We start from the raw sequence: 23190 nt of genomic DNA, 5'->3' as shown, positions 1-23190 counted from the left end.
AAAAAGGAACATTTTCCCCCTGAGCTTCCGTTTTGATATCATGCATGCTCCTCCTTCCAAGTGTTTTCTTCCGGTGTAAGGGTTTTATCCGCAAATTTTCTCTGTCTTTGCCGGTACCTACGCTCTGCGTTGTGGAATGTCAAAAGCAATATTTCCAGGTAAAAACAAAGTTGCACGGTATTCTTAATGAGGGGAGGAGGTAATGATTCTACGACGTTAAGTGGGATTTAGATTATTCTCTGTCTTTGTTCTGGTGGAATATGTGATGTCTCATGTTTGAGAATACACTTATTTTGTCCTTATTTCAAAGCTATGCACAATGTTGGAAATAATATAGCGCGAGAAATAACTTCACTGATACTTAACACTTGGAATTTTCAATTTTCAACTTGCTTATCTTATCCCCTCCCCGATTTAAAATCAGAATCTCACGAAGTTAACAAGGAACCTAATAAGCACGTGTTTTGTTTTTCTTTTGAAAAGATGGAGTTCTTTAAAGAGCAAGCCCAGTGTAAGACAGACTACAATCAAATGTATAATCTCCTTGAACGTTAAGGCTTGAACTGTCCGTCAAAGTATCCTAGAGTTAGCAAAAGGTAATAAAAGATATGCATAAACTAAACAGTTGATGAACAAGACATTTTCTGCATTAAAACTAATAAGTGTACACAATTTAGAGTGCAGACTTAAGCACGGTCTGTCAGAAACAAATTGCAAAAAGATAAGCAGGATTTATTTCCTAATTAATATTTTTAAGGATTGCAAAATGTAAAAGACTCCCTTATGAATTAATATTTACATTTGATAGTGGTTGAGTCTTTGCTCAAGAACCTGCAGGAAGATATTATTGCAAATGCTAGACGTGCCATTTGAAAGATTATATGTAGATTTGTAGACCAAGGATAAAGCACCCAAGTTTATAAGCGAGTAGCAAATATGCAGCTTCAAACATGCAGTGAATAAAAGTTATGAACAATGCTGCTATAATCAGCTACTAATTTCAAAACAAACTTACCTATTTAGAAGTAATAATAATTTATATCATGTCAATAATAGTTTAGATGATACTATCTAAACATTTTTAAATTTTCACAGAGAGATAGACATATAATTTCAACGGAATTTTTTTTAAATTTAATTTTTCAGCCGAAAACATTGAGTGGTTATTAACACTAAGCAAACAAACGTGTGGTGAAATCAGCTGGCATTATTAAAATATTGCAAGCATGGCCTCCTTTTCACAGCCGACTGCTAAGATTTCCTCTTCCAAATGAAAGAAATCTGACAAAATCGTTTTCCCCTGCTTCTTCTTCTCTTTCTAGCTGGGTAATGTCTTTTCATTCTGGACGTGGATGCCCCCGGGGCCGAGGAGGAGCCACTGTTCGAGCTTCATCACAAACCTTTCGTCCCCAAAACTTGAGACAGCTACACCCTCAGCAGTCTTCAGTGCAGTATCAGTATGACCAGCCAACTGCAACCACCTCTATCTATGTGAACACTCCAGCTGCAAACTATGTCCCTCCTAGGCCAGATTTTGTCCCGTATCCCCCACCAATCCCCCCTTCGGCTCAAAGTTCAGTCACCCAATGTCCGCCCCGGCCTCCTTTTTCAGGCCCTCAGATGAGGCAGACTTTCCCACTTCCTCCTTGTTTTCCCCCAGCTCCTCCCCCTGTCCCAAACCCTGGTAACCCTCCCATTGTAGCCAATGCAACTGGACAAAACACATTCCCTTACATGATGCCACCTCCGTCCATACCACATCCCGTGCCTCCACCGGTAATGCCTCAACAAGTGAATTACCAGCCTGTGTATTCTCCAGGATACTCCCAGCAGACCTTTTCGCCTCCTAACTTTAATAGCTACCAACACAACGCAAACTCTTACCAAAGCAACAGTGGTAGCGCTAGTAGCAGTGGTAACACCAGCAGTAACCTCCGGCATCCAAGTGAATACCTGGTAGAAAAATCTCAGACTGACTGGAGGTCTCCAGAGAGGAGTAAATATTATGACGAACATCGCCATCGGGATCACTGCCACGGACATGGGGATCGGCATCGCTCCACTAATCATGGGGACCGGCGGGATCGAGGGAGGAGCCCAGATCGCCGGCGGGCAGAAAGCAGTCGTCATAGATCAGATTATGTCAGAGGAAGAACCCCACCCCGCCATCGAAGTTATGAATGGTACAGGTAATCTGGATTATCTGTGGTGCTATTCTCAGCTCTCCTGTCTTGCTTTTTATTGGGACTGAGAATGACATAGGGCAGCTCTATTAGTGGAGGAAACTAGTTCAGATTTTTGTAGCTCATAGAAGAATGGCTTCCTGTTTGGTGCTTCCTTGAACCCCACAGACTCCTGGGTTGATACAGGCTTGCACTTGTTAGCGATCCTTGTTTGACATTATAGACAGACCTCTGAATATAATCCTAACTTGAGCGAACAAGTGAAATATACAAAAAAGAAGAATCTTTGTTCTATAAGAAAGAAAGAAGAAAGGAAACATAAACCCCTTTAGTTAAATATCTAAGCTACAACCAACCGATAGGACCGATACATTGATAGCAATTTCCTCTTTGTCTGGGTTAGAATCACTAACGCTTTTGCAATTGTTGAATAACTTCTAAGTAAGCATCTTCTGTCCAAATTTAGATGCAACTCTTACGCTGTTGCATCTTCAATAGGTATCTCAAAGGTGTTTTTTTCCAAAAGACTTTTTGGGTGTTTTCTTTGAGAACATTTCACTTCTGATCCAAGAAGCTTCTTCTGTCCTAACTGACGGGTGAGGAATTCTTGAATGAGAATTTTCAAAGAAAAGACCAAGAAAATCTAGTTGCCTTTTGAGAAAAGCACCTTTGGAACAACCATGACTTTGGATGATTGAGAATCTCCATAGACATCTTCAACAACTATTTTTTCCTTTACTTTGTCTTCTTTGTGATCCCCACTGTTAAAAGGTAGATTACCCCAGAAATTCAGAGCTGGAAGTAAGCAGGAGAAATCTGTTAGCCATGAAGTAAGTGTTCCTCTTCCAGCTAACTGAGGAGTAAAGAAGAGATAGCTTTTCTTCATTTTTGCTCATAAGTGATGGTGGGAATATTCAGTCCAGAGGTGCGTGTCTCCACCTCTTCCTGTTTGAGAGGTAGAGACATGCCAACTTTCTTGATCTCTGTGTTAGAAATTTTGAGAGTCTGTTGAGTATGGGGATTCCACATGTTTATTCCTTCCATCTCCAGGTCTGAGTTGGAGAACGGAGAGTTCATAGTTGCTACAGCTCTACCCTCGCAGATTAACAACATTTGTAAACAAAGGGGAAGGAAGCTTTATTTTTAGTTCCAGGTTGTGTAAGATTCATTTTGTTCATCAAGTCTAACTTCCCTTCTACCATAGTAAACAAGTTGTTTTGAGGTGTTCTCTTCTGCTTTCCCTTTGTTACTGTTTTCAAGAAAAAAAGTGATTACTAATTCCCGCTAAAGATTGTTCTTCAGTATCACATTGCTAAAATTAAAAGACCAAGATAAAAACAACAGATAAATAGAAATAGGTGGGTAGAACCCATTGGTTATCTTCTTCCTATCTGCCTGTCTATCTTCTTCCTATCTGCCATATTTGGAAGTACTCTTAATGATATCCATGCTACCTACTCCAAATTATGATTGGTTTTTTTTTTAAAAAATGTGAGAAATGTTATCAAGTACCTGAATCTCAAGAAAGTTTGGGGTCCTTACATAAAATTTTCACTATATGTTGAAATGCAATCATTTTGCAAAGTTTGGAGTGATTTTTTTGGGGGGGGGGTGGAACAGGCAATCATACCTTCATGCAAGATCACACGAAAAGGCTGTTGATCTTTGCGTTGTGTTATAGCAAAGTTGAAAATAAAACAGTGATTCCTTCTCCTTCCGAGATTCCATAAATAGTATGTCCGGGTTCGTTTTCAAACCCTGGTTGGAAACTTGAGAGTGTGCCAAGGGGAATCATAACTGACGTGCAGAGAGGCAATGGTATGTCTTTCACTCTGGAGCTTTTAGTTCGATAATCTATTTGCTTCTGGTTCTCCCCATGTATTTTGGGAACTGAATATTTCTATACTGAGAATTGTGGTTTTTTTTTTTTTTTTAAATATTCTTAAAGGGAACATCAAAGGGAAAGGCACAGACACCGGGATAGTCGACGATCACCATCTACAGAAAAGTCCTATAGGAAAGATCACAAAAGGACAGGAAGGTAAGACGTTTGACTCTTCTTACGAGCTGTGGTGGCACAGTGGTTAGAATGCAGTACTACAGGCTATGTCTGCTGACTGCCAGCTGCCAGCAGTTCGAGTCTCACTGGCTCAAGGTTGACTCAGCCTTCCATCCTTCCGAGGTCGGTAAAATCAGGACCCAGATTGTTGGAGGCAATACGCTGACTCTGTAAACCTCTTAGAGAGGGCTGTAAAAGCATTGTGAAGCGGCATATAAGTCTAAATGCTATTGCTATTGCTAAGAGCTGTAGCCTCGCTTAAGAAGCACAATTCAGCCTGGATTTTTAGTCATAAGTTGTCATGGTTAAATGATTCACCACATGGCCTGACTCGATCTTATGACTGTTCTTACGGTGGTCATAAATCAAGTCATTGCAGTCATGAAGCAAATTACATGGCTGTTAAGTGGGCCGTGTGGAATTAAGCAACTTAATTCTTCCAAATGGGCATTTTTTGCAAAACAGGCAAAAAACATTGCAAATCCTGGTCCACATCATCATAGAGCACTGCAACTAGTTGTGAATGTGAACCAGTTGCCAAGCACCTGAAACTGATCACGTGACTGTGGAGGTGGTGGTGGAAATCCTAACTTCAAGGATAGGTCATAAATAAATGTAGCCCTTGACTTATAACCATAATCAGGGCCAGAATTTCCGTTGCTAAACAAGTTGTTGAGTTGCACCTGCCTTTGCAATCTTTTTGCATTCTTGTTAAGTGAATCACAGCAGTTGTTAAGTGAATCATGTAGTTGTTAAAGTGAATCTAGTTCCCCCCCCCCATTGGCTTTGCTTGTTGGTCACAAATGGCAATCACATAATCCTGGGATGCTGTAACTGTCATAAATACATGCCAGTCGTCAAGCACCTGACTTTTTATCCCATAGTCTGTGGGAATGCCTCAAGGGTTGTAGGAGTGAGGATTGGTGGTAAGTCACTTTTTTTTTCCAGTGCTGTTGTAACTTTGAACAGTAGTTAATGAATAGTTGTAAGTGGAGGATTGACTGTAGCATTTCTGAGGTCTGTTGTAACTTTGAATAGTTGCTAAGTTAACTGTATTGAGTGGACTGTTGGGTGTTTTTGTTTCTTTACTTTCACAAGACCATCTCTTGTGGCCATGTGTTGTCCCCCAAAGTAGCTGGATTTCAGCTAGCTAGCATCATCCTATTTTCTCGTCCATCTTGATTAAGCATAATGGATATGAAGCCAACATATCTAAGTGATTAATTTAGACAAGGTAACATTAGTTTTGCCTTGTATTAGGAGAAGTGGCAGTGGTGGGATTCATCCGGTTTGCACCACTTCGGCAGAATTTTTTGTTGCCCAGGCCCAGAATGGACTTCCAGAAGCGGCATCCACACAGAGAACCGGTTGTTCACATATTTGAATCTCACCACTGAGAAGTGGTATATGTAAAAGAGAAACTGATATGATTGGCCTGGCTTTATATTCTGCCTAATTCTTAAATATGTTATACTTAGGAGGATACAATAAGGTATTTTGAAGTGGAATGGCACTGTTATTAATTAGATTTATCTTCTGTGTTTATTTTCTTCAAGGCAGTGTACATAACGCTCCCACCTCCCCACCCCACCCCAACCCCCCACACAATGACAGCCATGTGAAGTGGGTTGGGCTGAGAAAAAAATGACTGGCTCAAAGTCATCCAGCTAGCTTTCAGACCTAGGGGAAGACTAGAACTCATAGTCTCCTGGTTTCTAATCCAGCACCTTAACTACTGCACTGAACTGGCTGTATGACATTCTGTCAGCACCTCCTTAATTGAAACACAGTTTGTCCTGAGATCGTATGGTTCCCTTTTTATAGACAGATATAACCTTTATTGTCATTTTTTAACTGTGGGCACATTGGCACACATTAAAAATGAAATTTAGTTGCTTGCTCTCAATACACACAATACACAATACATAACACACATTTAAACATACTATATACAACATATGTATAGATCTACACCCTTACATATAAGTAACACACAAATATTAATCACTGCCCATCTTGAATACATAATGGAAGGAGGAAGCTTTAGGGGAAGTTTTAACGTTCACAAGGTTATGGAGGCACTGATTCATTTATGTATGAACTGGGGCTAGTTTTGGTATTAAATGTGGACTTTTTTTAACTCCCTTCCCTTTTTGCACAGTCGATCTCCTAGCCAGGACCGAAAGAGACCCCGTTGGGAAGAAGACAGGGAGAGGTGGTCAGAAAATGCCAATAGAGAGAAAAGTTATACCTCCATCAAGGACAAAGAGCCAGAAGAAGCTGCAGGTGAAAAGAACGAGGAAGAAGAAGAGGATCTACTGAAGCCGGTGTGGGTTCGTTGTACCCATTCAGAAAGCTACTATTCAAATGATCCCATGGATCAAGTGGTATGTATTCTGAGGGTTCCTGGAAATCTATTCTTTGGATCAGGGGTAGTCAACCTTGGCTTTTTTATGACTCGTGGACTTCAACTCCCAAAATTCCTGAGCCAGTTGGCTCAGGAATTCTGGGAGTTGAAGTCCACGAGTCATAAAAGAGCCAAGGTTGACTACTCCTGCCTTGGATTATAAATAAAACTGACTAAGGAAGCTCAGGTAAGAATTTCTTTTCCCAGGCTTTCTGCAGCTCTCTGAATTCACCATAAGGTATCTCTGGAGCGTTGGGCTGTACCTTTCAGAACATTACCCAATATTGTGGTGAGGGGACAGGTGCCTGATTTTGGGGTAATGCCTTATTCCTTTCCACTTTATCTCTACACCAGGCATGTCAAACTGCCAGCCCGCAGGCTGGATGCGTCACGCCGAAACCGCGCCCACCCCATTGCCGGCAATGGGGGAAAAGTCCCAATACGCCGCGCGACGTCATGTGACGTCGCAAGTTTGACATACCTGCTCTACACACTATTTTGCTATGTTTACAGGAAGAATTTACCCATCTTCCAGAGTCTTCTCGTGGGCTGCAGAAGGGGAGAGAAAATTTGAAGTTTGCTTTCCATAACTAATTTTAGTTGATGTTAGGATCCAAGTCAGAATGTTTCCTTTCTCCTCTGAACTGTGGAACAAAATATAATACGATTTTTTCATGGAATGGACTATTCAATCTGATGTTAGAACACTCAAAAAGAAAATAGCATGGATTGGAATGTATGACAAGCAAACAACATGCTGACAGAAAAAGTAGAAATATTCTTCAGGGCCCTTAATAAAGGATTTGGGGGCTCAAATACTGTATATTGAGCTGCCCAACAAAAGCTGGATTATTGTGAGAATCATCTCCCCATTTGTCCAACATGAGATTGACCAATTTAAAACCTTCCCTTTAAAATCTTTAAAAAAAAGATTTTCCATTCTCTAATGTGTATGTTCCCTTAAAATTAATGCTGTAAAAAAAAACAAATTAAATCTCTTTGCAACCAAATGGGATCAGCTATTTATAGTATGTGCATGCTGCTGGCTGTTGCCATGTTATTTAGCTAAAGTTCTCTCATGCGGCGATGCCAGTGTTACTCTGGCATGTGTTGCTGTCAGGTGCAGAATTTTTTGGCATGCACGCATTGGTTGGAGAATGATTCTTTTCCTACAATTAATTACAATTATATGTGAAAATAGTTCCCTAATGAGGTATTGGCTAAATGAGGACTACTTGTGATTGTGAATTTTACATGTCTTAAATTAGAGTTTATATTAGCTAATGGAATTAATTAAGGATCTCTAATATTTGTATGTATACCAAGTAAATAAGATAGGGCAGGTGCATGGATACAGAATTGTAGTTTTTGTCTCTGATATTTGTATGTATACCAAGTAAATAAGATAGGGCAGGTGCATGGATACAGAATTGTAGTCTTTGAGCCCAGACCCATCTAGAATAATAATAAAAAATATATACAGCTGCATCATATATTGGATTCCAATGTCAGTTATTAGAAGGGCTTTATTTTTCCATAGCAAGGAAGTGATTGGAGAAAAGGTTTAAATAAAACTGTTTGATCTCCAGGAATACATATTATTGACCCTGATATTCAATAGTATGCTGATAAGCAATTTTGAAAGCAGACTTTAATGTATCTCTGTGAAAGATCAATATTCTTTAGCAAAATACAGTTTTTAAAACTTGAGGAATTAAAAATCAGATATATATTTTTTAAAAAATATCAGAGGATAAATATGCACGTTGATTCTTTTTGTAAAATTGATTTAATTTTAAGCTTTTAATTATAGTCTTACATATAATCTACATACCATTTTTGTGAACTGCTTTGAATATCACTTTTAGGAGAAATTTGGGATATCTCTTTAAACATTGCATGGTATTTTTTTTTTTTTAGGTTTGTAGACATATAAAGTAGGGATACACATAAAATAAAAATACATAGCCCAATGATTTCCCCATTGGGTGTCTACTTACTGTCCTATAATTTCCTCTCATTCTCTCTGTTCTGTGAGCAAGGAGGCAAAGGATCAGACATAGGAGAGATTTTATTTTATTTTAATTTTAATTTATTTTATTTTATTTCTTTATTTTATTATTTTTACTTTATTATTTTTTCCTGCTTTCATTGTTTTTATAAATAAAAATGTAGTGAACATCTGCAATGTTGTTTCCTCCTATTTTCCTCACAGTAACAATTCTGTGAGGTTAATTGGGTTGAGAGAGAGTAACAGATGTAATTACCCAGCCAGCTTTCATACCTAATGTGGACTAGCACTCATAGTCTCCTGGCTTCTAGCCTGGTGCGTTAAATACTTGCCTACAGAAATTGCTTATTTCTCTTCCGCTTCACAGAGAGGAAGGGATTATAAGAGCGAGCAAGCATACAATGTGGAACACACATCAAAAGCAGTGTGGTGGCACTGGCAGCCTTAAGCATAGTCAACTGAAACCTGGTGTATTCCCCATTGTGTGCCTTTTTACTCTCTTGTAATCCCTTCTTCTCCCATTTCTCTGCTCTGCAAAGGAGAAAAAACTACAGGACAATGAATATTGAATGTAAGGGCGAACACATGACTGGGATCCCATAACTGAGGGATAGTGCCATTATAACTTTGAATCGTTTCTGAAAGATGCAGTTGGTAAGTGAGGGTTTCCTGTATTATTTTATGCAGTCATGAAAAACACTTTTGGAAAAGGAGATCCTGCCATCCAGCCAATCAGTTTTTGCCTCATGTTTGGTTGCAGCTCATTATAAATAGGGTTTTATGATTATTTCACAAAAGAACAATTTACACTGGAATTGCTTGCTGTTTACAATTTGGAAATGCTTTTACTGCTGTGCATGTTTATCTTGGAGGCACGAAACCACGGAGAGCAGATGATCTTTCATGTCCATCTGTATGGAATAGAACATTTTTCCACATTTTTATTACTCTGCATTAGTGATCAGTGCTGGGTGGATGTTAAATATTACTCTGGTAGGATATCTCTGTTTACATGCCAACACTGATGTACCGTATTTTCTGGTGTATAAGACGACTTTCTAAACCATGCAAATCTTCTCCGAAGTCCGGAGTCGTCTTATACACCGAGTCGTCTTATATGCTGGAAAATACCGTATTTTCCAGCATATAAGATGACTTTCTAACCATGCAAATCTTCTCTGAAGTCGGCGTATAAGTCGTCTTATACGCCGGAAAATACGGTAAATTATTTGCATGATGAGAGATTGTTTTTTTAAAATAAGTAGATTGCTTTCAGCAGATCCTTGTCCTTTCAAAATAGCTGTAACTTTTCCGTTTTCCCATGGTTGCTTTTGCAAGGGGGATTCCACAGTGGTGGGAACGAGCCGGCTCAGAGATTTGTATGAAAAATTTGAAGAAGACCTAGGAAAGCGTCAAGCAAAGGCCAAAGCTGCCAGGCCTCCATGGGAGCCACCTAAGACTAAACTGGATGAAGATGTAGGTGAGTGTCATATATAGGCTGAGTGTCATATATAGGTGAGTGTAAAATCTATAGGCTGCAGGAAGATAAATTTCTATTTTCTTGAAGGGTTAACCAAGTTCAGCTTTTGAGGACTTTCTTTAGGCCCTTCAACTCTGTATTAAGTATTCACTTCTTCAACCTTTTTTCTCTGTTGGGGGAAGCTGGGATAAGATCAAAAAGCCTATCACCATCAATCTTTATTTATTTATTCATTTTTATTCTGCCTTTATTACTTTTATAAATAACTCAAGGTGGGGAACATACCTAATACTCTTTCCTCCTATTTCCCCCACAAAAGATAATCCTGTGAGGTGGGCTGGACTGAGACAGAGTGACTGTCCCAATATTATTCAGTCGGCTTTCCTAATTAAGGTGGGGCTAGAATTCAGGCCTCTTAGTTTCTTTCTTTCATAGTGTCCTAACCGCTAGACCAGGCTGGATCTAGACCAGGAGTAGGCAACCTTGGCTCTTTTATGACTCGTCCCAGAATTCCTGAGTCAGCATGGCTATACAGGTAGTCCTTGACATGTAACAGTTCATTTAGTGACCGAAGCTACAACACTACTGAAAAAAAGTGACATGACCGTTTTTCACACTTAAGACCATTGCATTATCCCCATGGTCACATGATCAAAATTCAGATGCTTGGCAACTGACTCGCATTTTGTCACGGCTGCAGTGTCCTGGGGTGATGTGACCATCGTTTATGATCTTCTGACAAGGAAATTCAATGGGGAGGCCAGATTCCCTTAACAACTGTGTTACTAGCTTAACAACTGCAGTGATCCACTTAACAACTGTGGCGAGAAAAGTTGTAAAATGGGGCAAAATTCACTTAACAAATGTGTCACTTAGCAACAGAAATTTTGGCTCATTTGTCTTCGTAAGTTGAGGATTACTTGTATTGCCTTGTATTGCATTATGTGATACATAATTCCCTATATTGTGTGTGATTCCTGAGAAGACTAGAATGAAGTTTGCATCATTTTTCCCGCAAGAGACCCTTTGGAGGCTGCGGAAGTTTTCCAAAGGAAGGTATCATATTTTGAAGATAAGATCATGGGTCTTTGACTTTTTCATCTATTAAGGTTTACTTTCTTTCTGGAAATAATTTTTGGAGGGCCAAGGATGGGCAGAATCAGAGCTATGAATAAACAGATGCTGGGACTTGACAGGATTATGTTTTTTCTTTCTTTTCATGTCTCCTCACCTGTGTGAGACCACAGGTTTCCTGTTCCCATTTTTTAACATGGGGAGTTGCAGTCCTGAGCAACCGACTCCAAAGTCTTATTAGTTACAATAGTAAAATTATTCTTTACTACAGAGGTATATCAGAAAATAATACTTTTCATTTACATTTTGATAACCTTTTTATAGTGAATCTTTTAGCTTTTCGAAAAAGATTCAGTATGAGAACTACAATAATTAGATTCAAATTTTCACTTACTAAACCAGTTAATAGAATTTGTAAAATAGTCTTTAAGGTGGATAATTATCTCTTGTTATTGCAGCAGTTCTTTCTGATTTTTTTTTCCTTAGTTAACTTGATTTTAAAAAAAAAATCACTGTATGATTCATACTATTTTTAACAGAGTCATTAAAACCAATTTTAATCCCACACTAAGTTTCTGGTTTATCCTTCCAACTACAATTTCCTTATTTTCTTTCACCCATTTATCCCATTCTGTACATGTCAGGGTAGTTTTATGAAAGGCTGGATGCAAGAAATAACTGATTCGGACCAAATGTGAATGAATCTTAGGATGATCTGTCTATTTTAAGAGAGGTTACCAAAAACAGAAAGTATAGTTTAATCTGCTTTATTTTTGATATGCTGTGGCTGGTTGTTACGTATAAGCTGGGTTGACAAGATCAGAAATGAGGAGGTGATAAGCCGCCTGGGAAAGCCAAGGGAAATCATCAAAACAATTAAAAAATGAAAGTTAGACTATTTCGGACATGTGATGCGACACCCAGAAAAATACGGCATACTCCATTTAATCCTCCAGGGAAAGATTGAAGGCAAACGAGGTCCAAGCAGAAGAAGAATATTGTGGCTTCAAAATCTAAGGGACTGGTTTGGACAAAACTCAGCAGCCCATTTTCGTGCGGCTGCTTTGATAAAAACAGGATCGCCAACATGATTGCCAACGTCCAATAACAGATATGGCACAAGAAGAAGAAGGGCCTTTGGAGCGGTGTCTGCTTCATTTAATGGAAGCCTGTATGACATCTGCATGAAACTGCTGGGCGAGATCATCTGCCAGTTTGGGGTTTGGTATCCTCAATATGTTGATGATACTCAGTTATATCTTTTTACCCTGATCTGGCCAAGATGTACAGTCAAGGTTCTGTCTCAGTGCCTGGAGGCTGGGAAGAAATCACCTTCAACTTAATCCTATTAAACTGAGTGGCTGTGGTTATTTGAGTCCCCATAACCAATATTTTTAAAATCTTGGGATCTTAATTGCACTTCCCTAATCAAGAATGGTGTGCAGTCTGTGGGTTTTCTTAGATTCATAGCTCCAGTTGGAAGGACAGGTGGTAGCTATGGCTAGGAAGGCCTTTGCATAATTCTATCTTCTATGTTGGTTGAGCTGGATCAAGAGGCTGTAAGATAGTCACTTATGCCCTCATCACAACTTGGCTCAAGTATTGCAGTATGCTCTACATGGCACTCCCTTGAAGACCATGGAAATTTCATTGGTTCAGATTGTAATGGTATGTACATGTGACACCTCTGCTTTGTGAGGAGCACTGGTTGCCGGTATGCTTCTGGGTGGAGTTCGAGGTGCTAGAGAGACTCAGCTATTACCTATAAAGCCCTACATGGCATTATCCTGAGGGTCCACTTCTCTCCCATGATTTCTGCCCAAGTGGTAAAAGCTGGCAGAGTTGGCACATTTAATAATGTCATTGTGTGCTGTCACAGCACCCTTGCCTTCTGGAATGAAATCCTTCCTGAAATCTGTGTGACTCTCCCTCCTCCCCACCCTTATGGTTGTTGTCCCAAATCTTGGGTTAGAGAGGATGGGATCCCCTTATTGGATGAACTTTTGTACAAGTTCTTCATTGAGTGATCAGATGCCATCTTGGTTCTTCCTATCTTATTGTGCTTTTAATTTGTTTTTTTATTTAATATGGTGAATTTCTCAGAGGCATTTCAGGGTCATCCAAATTTGATAGATAGATAGATAGATAGATAGATAGATAGATAGATAGATAGATAGATAGATAGATAGATAGATAGATAAGATAGATGATAGATAGATAGATAGATAGATAGATAGATAGATAGATAGATAGATAGATAGTAGGTGAGTTGTGTTGATTCAAAGAAAGCATATGGTGAGTTTCGCAGGGACATCTAAATTTGATAGATAGATAGATAGATAGATAGATAGATAGATAGATAGATAGATAGATGTGTTGATTCAAAGAAAGCATTTGTTGACTGCCCCTTCAATGTCTCTCCACTTCCTTTTGCCTCTGGAACGAAAGGCCTTAGTTGACCCCTGACTCATGTAAGACTTTCAAGGACACAAACGAGGACGCAGTTTTCTTCATCTCCCGTTTTGTTGTCTTTCGATGACTACAGGGAACTCCAGTGATTCTGAGTGTGACTCAGAAGATGACAGCTGTTCCAGCAGTTCTGACTCGGAGGTTTTTGATGTCATTGCTGAAATTAAGCGGAAGAAGGCCCACCCTGATCGCTTGCACGAGGAGCTGTGGTACAATGATCCTGGACAGGTACTCCACTTGAGAAAAGGAGCGAAAGGCTGTATCACAGACCATTAGGAATGAGAAAGACTGTATCACAGGCCATTAGAGTCCTGGTGGCGCAGTGGTTAGAATGCAGTACTGTGGTTTGGCAGTTTGAGCCCCACCAGCTCAAGGTTGACTCAGCCTTTCATCCCTCCGAAGTCGGTAAAAGGAGGACCAGATTGTTGGGGGGGGGCAATATGCTGACTCTGTAAATCGCTTAGAGAGGGCTGTAAAGCACTGTGAAGTGGTATATAAGTCTATTGCTATTATTTTAGCATTGGTTTCGGCCTTCAAACTTATTTTTGGCTCAGCTTGTTCTGTGTGAAGATAGGAGTATTTAACGGGCTATTGGGGAGAATTGTCCCATTTATCAAGCTGGGGCAGTATTAAATATTTCAAGTGCTACTGCCCTTGAAATCAGCCATGGCCCTGGTTTATTATTTGTCTGTTTATTTTAAAAAAAAAATTGCCTGTCTTCTACCTTTCAGTAAAGCAAATAGTCTTCTAGAAGACATCTTCCTGGGAACTCATACTCCTTAATGGGCCCCCTTAGGAGAAAATCTGCAACCTTCCTTGCCATCTTCCCCCATGGTCTTTGCTTGTGGGAAGCAGGAGGGAAGGTTGCAAGTGGCAATCACGTGATTGTGGTTTGCTGTGATGTAGTTATGAACTGGGCCTTTGAGTGCTTGAATTGTGATTGTGGAGATCCTGTAACTGCCACAACTTTAAGACCACTCATAAGTACCCTTGTTCAGAACTGTTGTAATTTTGAACAGTCACTGAATCAGTGTAACTCGAGGACTATCTGTGATTACAAGTTAACCCCAAGAGCCTGAATGAGTTCAAGTATTAGATATAATTGCTAATGGAAAGTCATTACTGGTTAAGAATGGGACAAATGTCAAAGATGAACCGATCAAGCAAGTTTTTACAACAAAAGGGATTCAGTTCAGTAGTTTTTAGGAGTATTTTGGCTTATATTCTTTTTTTCCTTATGTTCATTTTCCATTCATTTTGTTGGGAGATTAACCTATAGCTTTGTGCAAAAATTTGGGCACTCCTGTCAATTTGTCTATTTCAATGAATCTGTAAGGGAACAGAAGAGAAAACGACCTATATGTCAGGTGTTCTTAATCTGTTTATGCCATGGACTCCTTCGTAGAAAAATATATTTAAATGCATAAAATAAAATGCCTGGATATAGATGTATTGCAAAGGAAACCAATTATGCTTAAATTCAGCTATTAAAATATTAATAGCTTGAATGGATATTTAACTACAGAAGAACCTTTGAAATGCAAACTGTTCACCATTATCAATCTTGCTTTTAGAGAAAAACGTAGTTCAAACACTAAATGTATTTGTATTTCATTTTTTTTAAGGTATAATAATTCTAGTGAGGTTGATTGCAGTTAAGCTTTTTTTGGAATGTAAGGGCATAAATTATTTTGTTGCATATATTCTTTATTAAATTATAAACTAAACCTCAGTTAAAATTTAGTGAAAATAAGCTTGTTATATTTTCCCATCCAAGTTCACAGGCCCCTGAAATTTAACATGGACCCCCAAGTTTAAAACCCCCTACTTTACAGATATAAAGTTGAAAGTGAAATGTAGCATCGTTTTGCAAATTTGAATGTTTACTTACAATTGATGTTCAATTGTTTACAGGTTAAAAGTATGACAACATACTTTTTTTTCTGTTAATTTTTTTCCCTCCACGTTTGTTTTCTTACATTTGTGTCCCCCATTAGTCATTAAATTTAAATGGAACTTCTCAATTTAAATGGAAATTGATGGCCTTGACTTCTCTAAAAGCAAATTAACTGGAACAAGTCTGTTTACCTTAAAATCCCAAGATGTTTAATGCTGCACTAATCTTAAAGAACAAACTGTTGTCAACAAACAAGAGCTAATGAAGTAAATTGTGTTAGCTATCCCTTTTCATTTGGTTGTATCCGTGTATCAAGGCATCTCGGTATATTGTGCATTGCTTTCATTTAATTTAAAACAAACACATCATAGAATGGAAAGCACTTAGAATTGTTGACGTATTGCTTTTGTGTCCTGAACCCAGCTTTGCAAATAACAGGGATACATTCTGCAGGCATAGATTTAGAAAGACCAGCCACTTATATCGAGGAGAAATCATAGACTTACACACTCTTTTGATATAAAAGCAGCAATTTGAGCATCTTACACACTCCCCCCCCTTTCCATTCTGAGAGCATCTTCTGAATTATTCTGACACCTTGAATGAGACTTGAAAGATGGTATTCAATAGACTGAGTTTAATTTTGAACACTATATTTTGTTCTTAAGTTTACCTATATTCTTGTAGTGTTGAAAGCACCGGAAACTGAAATATGCCCAGAGAACAAATACTGAGCTGTATCTAAAAACATTAGCTTCCATCTATGTTTTTATAAGAATCATATGCTTTTGGGGCCATCTTTTTCTTTCCGTAATAGTCTTCCTTTGTGGATCATCAAGCCATTGTAAGCAGAAACTGCAAGTGTACTACATTGCCCTTTAAATTCTGAATAGGAAAGGAGTTGTGTGCAGACAAAACAGATTTTGGAGGAGAAATTGTCTTCCCCCCTCCCCACAAAAAAGAAAAATGTAAATGCTTCAATCAATGTTTAGCTTATAATTTTCATGCTCTTCTTTCCTTATAAAGGTGGGACATTGCCTATTGCAATTTGAACAATTGTGATATAGAGGAGTTCCAGGGCATGGGAAAAATATGACTTAACAAGTGTCCTTGCTGCTCCCATTAGCCCAGGGGTAGGCAACCTTGGCTCTTTTATGACTCGTGGACTTCAATTCCCAGAATTCCTGAGCCAGCCTACCCCTGCATTAACCTAGCCCCGAAGTAAATAGAACAATACAGGTAGTCCTCGACGTACGGCTACAATTGAGCCCAAAATTTCTGTTGTTAAGTGAGACATTTGTTAAGTGAGTTTTGTCCCCTTTTACAACTTTTCTTGCCACAGTTGTTAGGTGACTCACTGACGTTGTTTGTTAGTAACCTGGTTGTTAAATGAATCTGGCTGCCCCATTGACTTGGCTTGACAGAAGATCGCAAAAGGTGATCACATGACCCCAGGACACTGCAACTGTTATAAACATGAAACAGCTGCCAAGCATCTGAATTTTGATCACATGACCACGGGGATGCTACAAAGATTGGAACTATGAAAAAAAAATTGTAAGTCACTTTATTCAGTGCCGTTATAAGTTTGAACGGTCACTAAATGAACTGTTGCAAGCCGAAGACTACCTGTAGTCAGGCTTGGCTTCTAGTACTTTTTATTAGGGAGGCTAATAATTGGATAGCTCAGAAAAAAAGCATAAAAGTAGTCTTTGACTTATCCCCATTCGTTTACTGACTGTTGAAAGTTACAACAGCATTAGAAAAAAGGTGACCTGTGACCCATTTTTTTCACACTTAAAACCGTTGCAGCATCTCCATGGTCACGTGATCAAAAATTTGGACGCTTGGCAACTGGTTCACATTTACGACAGTTGCAGTGTCCCCGGGGGGGGGGGGAATCATGTGATCCCCTTTTGCAACCATCTGACAAGCAAAGCCCATGGGGAAGGCAGTTTCACCTAACAACCATGTTTTTGTATTGTTGTTTGTTATGTTTTATGTGTTTTTTATTGTTAGCCGCCCAGAGTCTTTCGGGAGTGGGGAGTGGGGCGGCTTATAAATTTTAAAAATAATAATAATAAAATAATACTAATTTAACAACTGCAGTGATTCACTTAACAACTGTAGCAAGAAAGGTCGTAAAATGGTCTGCTTAGCTAACAGAAATTTTGGGCTCAGTCGTGGTCGTAAATCGAGGACTACCTGTATATTACAATCTCTTCAGAATTCATGTAGGAATGTTTTCTAATGTCAAACCTCACTTTAGGTCAGTGTTTCTCAACCTTGACAATTTTAAGGCATGTGGACTTCAACTCCCAGAATTCCACAGCCAGCAATTCTGGGAGTTGAAGTCCACATGCCTTAAAATTGTCAAGGTTGAGAAATACTGCTTTAGGTGGAAAATTGCTGTGTTGACAAGAAGCCTAGGCTAGAATTGGATTCTAAGCATTCAGTACCCCCCCCCCCCAAGAGAGATCACTTTGGTGTCATTCTGACCGATTCCAGTTATGAATCTTAAGGGGGGGACACAGTTTGGAAAATACTCTAGTCCAGGGGTCCTCAACCCCCAGTTTGTGGACCGGCACTGGGCTGTGACATACCAGCAACCCGGCTGCGCAAACAAGTGAAGCACCATCTGCTGGATGCAGGCAGCACATGAAACCTCTGGTCCACAGAAAAATCTTTCTCCACAGAACTGGTTCCTGGTGCCCAAAAGGTTGGGGGCTTCTGCTAATCCAATTTTTATTTTTAGTGTTATGAATAATTATTACCCGGCAGTGTTTAAAAAAATAGATGCATTGGCTCTACTTTGCGTATTGCCTTAGGTTTTTAAATTAAACGCCTTTTTCTGAGCAGCAGAAATCCAGATGATTGCTTGATGGTAGCAAAAAGAGGCAGGGAATTCTTACTTTCTGCTGCCACCCAGTTGCCTTTTGGACTTTTGCAACCCAGATATGTCCACCCTCCTTACAACAGATCACATTTCAGCCTCCTGATGTTGATCTGGAGGTCTTTGTCGCCGTTTCCGTAACAACAGCAATTTCATCCTTAGGATTTTGTCTTGATTTTGGTGGGGGAACAAAATAAGACAATGATAAATGGTTGCATTAAGTTCTGAGTGGGCTTACTGTCTCCAGAAAAAGCTTCCCTGTTAAAGAGGGGGAAAAGAAATTTAATAATAGAATCGATGTTACAGATCGTCCTTGACTTACAAACTTACAGTACAGTTGAGTCTGGAATTATGGGCATAAGTCGGGCTGGACATTAAGCGGGTCATTATGTGACCATGCCTGATTTTGAAACCATTTCTGCTATGGTCTTTAACCGAATCATCCCAGTCATTAAATGAATGCTACGGTTGTTAAGCACCTTTTACCAACAAGAGCCACCATAAAACCACATTCCACATGGCTGCAAAAGGTGATAAATGGTGGCCATTTGCTGAGCGCCCAAATGTGATCACATGACCGTCGGGGGGGGAGGGAAGGGGCAGCTACTGAAATGTCAAAACCTGGTTGTAAGTAGTTCCTGGAGTCATCCATCATAACAGATTGCCAAAGGATGGGTCGTAAGTCAAAAACTACATTACTTAAACAGATCTGTGGTCCTTGGATGTTTGCCCACTCGCTTTAAATATTCCTCTTCTTAATCAGTTCAACTCAAAAGTATCACTGTAAAAACACTTTTTGTTTTCAAAACAGATGAATGACGGGCCTCTTTGCAAATGCAGTGCCAAAGCCAGGAGAACTGGGATAAGACATGGAATTTATCCTGGAGAAGAGGTAACCCGGTTTCAGTTTCTCAGTGAGAACAATTGCTTATGGCAGTGTTTCCCAAACTTGACAATTTTAAGGCATGTGGACTTCAACTCCCAGAATTCCACAGCCAGCGTTGGTGGCTGTGGAATTCTGGGAGTTGAAGTCCTCATGCCTTAAAATTGTCAAGTTTGGGAAACACTGGCTTATGGGCATGGCTTACTATGGACAGAGATCTGCCAGACTGGACTAAAATGAGGCTTTGTTTTCTATTAGCACAGACATGGAGAGCTTGTAGCTCTCGGCATTCCTGACCATCAGCCATGTACATTGAGAGTCAGACGGCATACAGGTTTTAATAAATTATTATTTTCAGAGGCTGCTGGAATATTTCAGCCCTTTTTGGAAGGCTATAGCTAGGAGGAGAACAACTGGCAGCTTGAAGGCAACCTGTATAAAGAAAATATACCCAGCTGGGAATGATAGGCTGGTTCAGCCTGTGCAACACTGTAATTCTGTTAATGTCTTATATGTGTAGCCTCTTCCTTTAGGTGGGAAGACCTGAGTCAGTTCACTAATCTATTATTAACTCCCCTATTATTAACATCCCTCTGTTTATTTTTTTTTCTGGTTTATTCTACTTTTAAAGTTTTTATTTTTTAAAAAAAAATAATTATTATGCAATGGTTTGAGGTAATCGTTATTTTATAGTTATTATTTTATGGGATTGTTGTATGCCGTCCAGAATCACTTTCCTGAAATGGGCAGCTATATAAATGCTATTAGTAAATGAATACATAAATAATTTTACTTAGATACGTTTAACATTGGGAAGCATCAAAACAGGCAACTCTCTGTTTCCCACCACTCTCAGTGCTCCTGAAGCATAGTCCATTCTTTCCCCTGCCGCTTAGCATGAACACAACCTGACTTTTATTGCTTCTGCTTCAGTTCAGCCATTTTCACTGCGGGCTCTGCAGAGCAGACTTTCCCAGCCTGGATGCTCTCTTGTGTAGTCATCACAACACTCGGCAACGGCTGGGAATTCAGGCAGTCCAGATGTTTAAATGGTTCCAAATTCAGGATGGTTGGTTTAGAAGGAGGATTTTTTTGCTTTCTTGTGGGGATTAGGTTTCCTTCATCATTTCTTTTCTCCATTCTTCTTAGGATCCAAGCCAATATAGGTTTTCCTTCCTGCTCCGAAGTGTAGAATAAAATATAGTAGAATTTTTTGTGGAATGACCAATCAGCCTGCCCTGATGTTAGAACTCCCACCAAGTATGGATTGGAATATAAGACAAGCAAATGATATACAGCCAGGAAAAAGTAGAAGATTCTTCGGTGCCCTTAAAAAAGAATTTGGGGGCTAAAATATAATGAAGTTGGATTGTTCTGAGTATCATCTCCCCATTTGTCCTGGTTTAAGCCAACATGAGATTGGCCAACTTAAAACCTTCCCTTTGACATCTTTAAAAAAATGACAACTTTCCATTCTGTAATGTATATGTTCCCTTAGTATTAGTATTGTAAAAAACTGAAAGGAAATCTCTTTGCAACCAAATGGGATCAGCTGTTTATGGTACCTGCATGCATAATCCAGACTCTCTACAGGTGGTCCTCATTTAGCAATCACAATTTGATTCCACTGAAATGGTCAGGATTTTTCTGTGGGGATTCAGTTTCCTTCAACATTAATTTTCTCTATTCTTATGTCCTTAAAGCCTATTAAACCCTGCCGTCCTATGACCAACAATGCTGGAAGACTGTTCCATTACCGCATTACGGTGTCACCTCCTACCAACTTCTTAGTAAGTAATCTGAAGCATGACAGCAGCTTCTTGAGTCTCCTAGCACGGCTTTCCCCAGCTTTTGGTTTTATTTCTTTAGACAGACAGACCCACCGTCATAGAGTACGATGACCATGAATACATTTTTGAAGGATTTTCCATGTTTTCCCACGCTCCTCTCACAAATGTAAGTACGCTTTCTTTTATATTCTGGTTGCGCTGATGCTGTTACCTAATGGGGTAGTGAAACGTCTGCAAGCAAACAAGCTCAGAGAGCAGAAGGGACCCCACAAATTCTGGTCGTTTCCTACGGTGGTTTCCTACCCTTCTGCCCCAGCATGTAAACAAGTCTCAGCTTAATTCCTCGGGCCATGCATGTTTCCGAAATACCTCAGAAAGAGTGTTCTGGACCTTGTGCATCAGATGCCTGAAAAAAAAAAAACATGTTTTAAAACCTGTCTTACTTTGAGTGACCAAGTTCTTAAGGTAATGGCGTCTTAGTTTACAGGCTCATGCAAAGTTGGGCTGCTTCAGTGAATAGCAGAGTAAGGTCCAAAGCACTTCTTCCAAATAATTTTCCAAGCCAGCACAGCCCAATTCATTTCCCACCATCTCTTCAGGGATTTTACTGGAACAATCTTCCGGAGGGAATTTTCTGTGGGATTGAAGAACCACTGCACAGCAGAATAAATAGTTTTGGAATAAAAAGGCCTTAATAATATGGCTTTGTAGAGTGCAGCTATTTACTTCTGTTTTATTATTTCTGAAGTTGCTGCCAAATTGAAACGAGTAAGGTGCCTGGAGGGGGGAAACCAATACTTTTACAGAGTTAATCATAAGAGTGATTGCTTGTCTCCCTTGGGTTCATTTGAGTTTCTCACTTTAGCCTGTATTCCATATAGCTGTTTTGTTTACTACTTTGTTTTATGGAATGGTGCATTTCTAAACATATAAACATATTTTTTTTGGTAGAAGCGTATATTTGGTAGAGAGGAAAAGTTTGGTTCTAGAGTAGGGGTCCCCAACCTATGGTCCGCGGGCCGGTACTGGGCCGTGGCATCTTAGCCACTGGGCCCCGGGAATAGCTGGCAAGCGCCCCCAACTCATGGTAGCACTGCTACATGGGCATTAGCAGCCTCATTTGCGCATGTGCGGGGATGCTAGCACTGCCACCAGCATCACGCGGGCACTAGTGGCCTGTTTGTGCATGTGTGGGTGTCAGTGGCCTGTTTGCGCATGCACATGAGCCAGCACGCATGCTGTGGGGTGCTCATGATATCCTTGTGTATGCATGCACGCTAGCACCGCCATCATGCACTGGCCTGTTTGCGCATGTGTTTGCGGGGCTGCGCGCACGCACATTTCGCTGCTCCCTTCCGGAAAGGTTGGGGAGCTCTTTAGAGCCTTATTGGGATTTTTTCTGAAGAAGGGTATCTTTTCCTAAAACATCACCCGTTCAAGTGCAAGAGAGAACATCCATACTATTTTGCATCTTCTCAATTCTCTTTTAAGCTCACAAGGTTTAACATAGGGGTCTTCAAACTTGGCCCTTTTATGACTTGTGGACTTCAGCTCTCAGAATTTCTCAGCCAGCGTGCCTGGCTGAGGAATTCTGGGAGTTGAAGTCCACAAGTCATAAAAAAGGGCCAAGTTTGAAGACTGCTGGTTTAACACATACTACATAAACAGGTTGATGGCAGAGGAACACAACCCCAAACTGCTGCCATATGCGGATGGTTTCTCCTCCTCCTGCTGCATTATTATTGAAATAACAATTAAACTACTACAGGTAGTCCTTGACTTACAACCACAATTGAGCCCAAAATTTCTGTTGCTAAGTAAGTTTTGAGACACTTGCTAAGTAAGTTTTGTCCCATTTTACGAACTTCCTTGCCACAGATGTTAAGGGAATCACTGCAGTTATTCAGTTAGTAACATGGTTGTTAAGTGAATCTGGCTTCCCCATTGACTTTGTTTGTCAGAAGGTCGCAAAAAGTGATCACATGACTCCGCGACGCTGCAACCATCATAAATTCGAGTCAGTTGCCACGCGTCTGAATTTTGA

The 23190-nt window shown here is 39.8% G+C and overlaps 1 protein-coding gene across 5 annotated transcripts in view; it reads left to right on the top strand.

Annotated features, from left to right (window-relative positions):
* Window positions 1-17: 17 nt before the first annotated feature.
* Window positions 18-23190, top strand: part of DROSHA (drosha ribonuclease III) — a 92991-nt gene continuing 69818 nt past the window's right edge. For 3 of the 5 annotated variants that reach the window (XM_039356253.1, XM_039356249.1, XM_039356254.1), the window contains exons 1-10: window positions 18-158; window positions 484-596; window positions 1323-2189; window positions 4132-4224; window positions 6404-6629; window positions 9999-10140; window positions 13760-13911; window positions 19285-19365; window positions 21060-21146; window positions 21226-21312. In XM_039356253.1, coding sequence (XP_039212187.1) covers window positions 1330-2189; window positions 4132-4224; window positions 6404-6629; window positions 9999-10140; window positions 13760-13911; window positions 19285-19365; window positions 21060-21146; window positions 21226-21312 — 1728 coding nt within the window. In that variant the 5' untranslated portion in view covers window positions 18-158; window positions 484-596; window positions 1323-1329. The remainder of the gene's footprint in view (window positions 159-483; window positions 597-1322; window positions 2190-4131; window positions 4225-6403; window positions 6630-9998; window positions 10141-13759; window positions 13912-19284; window positions 19366-21059; window positions 21147-21225; window positions 21313-23190) is intronic. The other 2 variants (XM_039356252.1, XM_039356251.1) reach the window with 2 other exon arrangements.

Source organism: Crotalus tigris, unplaced genomic scaffold (assembly GCF_016545835.1).
Source record: "Crotalus tigris isolate CLP2741 ecotype Arizona unplaced genomic scaffold, ASM1654583v1 scf7180000018807.1825209, whole genome shotgun sequence".
In the NCBI taxonomy this organism is placed as follows: Eukaryota; Metazoa; Chordata; class Lepidosauria; order Squamata; family Viperidae; genus Crotalus; species Crotalus tigris.
This window is presented reverse-complemented; position numbering and strand designations above follow the sequence as displayed.